Raw genomic sequence first — 1,190 nt, forward strand, 5'->3', positions numbered from 1 at the left:
CTTTGAATAGAAGTCAGCAATGAAACCTTGACTTGCCTCCACCTGGTAAAGACGGTTCTGGGTTAAACGCTGCTTCCTGTCCACCTCCCTCCTCCTCCACCTCCCCCCTCCTCCTCCACCTCCTTCCTCCACCTCCCTCCTCTCTCCTCCTCCCTCCTCCCAGATCTTCCACATGACCTACGACCTGGCCAGTGCCATGGTGAGGATCGTGAACCTGATTGGGATGATGCTGCTGCTGTGCCACTGGGACGGGTGTCTCCAGTTTCTGGTCCCGATGCTGCAGGACTTCCCTCCGGACTGCTGGGTCTCCAAGAACCTGATGGTGGTGAGTCTGGGCGGTTCAGACCGTCCGAACCGCTGAGGTCCGGTTTGCACAGCGAGCTCGGTGTTTGTTCCCAGAGCGCCTCCACAGAGCTGCTCCTGCTTATCAGCGTGTGCACAGAGCGGCCGTTCATCACATCCGACAGGCTCCTTATCGCCGCTAATTGGCTCATGCAGCGACACGTCCGGCCGGGTCGGCGCCGCTGTAACAACACAGAGCGGCTCCTCTAATTAAAAGGCTGCCAGAGATCAGGTGGAGGTGTGGGGGGCCTGGGGACGGAGATCCCGCCTCGTGGTGGATGCAGCTGTGTGAAGAGCTGAGTCATGGCTCACTGGTTGCCGGGGCGACGGTTGCTAAGCAGGCGGATGCTGCTGGGATTTTCCCCAGGGAAAGTCTCAGCAGCATCCACTGGACCATTAACATCCTGGTAGAGCCGGAGAGAAACCCAAGGACGCAAGTGGAGGCGGATCGGTTTTATTAGCATCCAGAAGCATTTATTAACAATAATAATAATAATAATAATAATAATAATAGTCTGAGGATACTGAGGAGGAGCAGCAGAAGGCCGGTCGGTCCAAACAGAAGGAGAAAGAACAAAAACATGGTAAAAGATTTACAACATGAATCAATAGTACAACAGCAGATAAATAAAATGCCTCATGTCAGTACAGGAAGAGAACAAGTGGAATAACAGAACGTAGAGAGCTTAGAGAAGAGGCTGAAAAATAATTCTATTAATATTAGGAAATAAACATATAAATAAGTAAATCAATAAATGGGAAAAGTGAATCATATGAATGATAAAAATAAATAAAGGAAAACAAACTCAACAACACAGTAAGGTCATAAAAATAATAATAGTAGTAAA

The 1,190-nt window shown here is 49.4% G+C and overlaps 1 protein-coding gene across 1 annotated transcript in view; it reads left to right on the forward strand.

The window, feature by feature from the left end:
• LOC103364950 (potassium/sodium hyperpolarization-activated cyclic nucleotide-gated channel 3) overlaps positions 1-1,190 on the forward strand; it is a 23,710-nt gene that overhangs the window by 12,432 nt on the left and 10,088 nt on the right. Inside the window, exon 4 of the mRNA XM_008292253.1 lies at positions 164-325. Within this exon, the coding sequence (XP_008290475.1) occupies positions 164-325 (162 nt within the window). The remainder of the gene's footprint in view (positions 1-163; positions 326-1,190) is intronic.

This window comes from Stegastes partitus, unplaced genomic scaffold, assembly GCF_000690725.1.
Source record: "Stegastes partitus isolate 25-593 unplaced genomic scaffold, Stegastes_partitus-1.0.2 Scaffold797, whole genome shotgun sequence".
Lineage (NCBI taxonomy): Eukaryota > Metazoa > Chordata > Actinopteri > Pomacentridae > Stegastes > Stegastes partitus.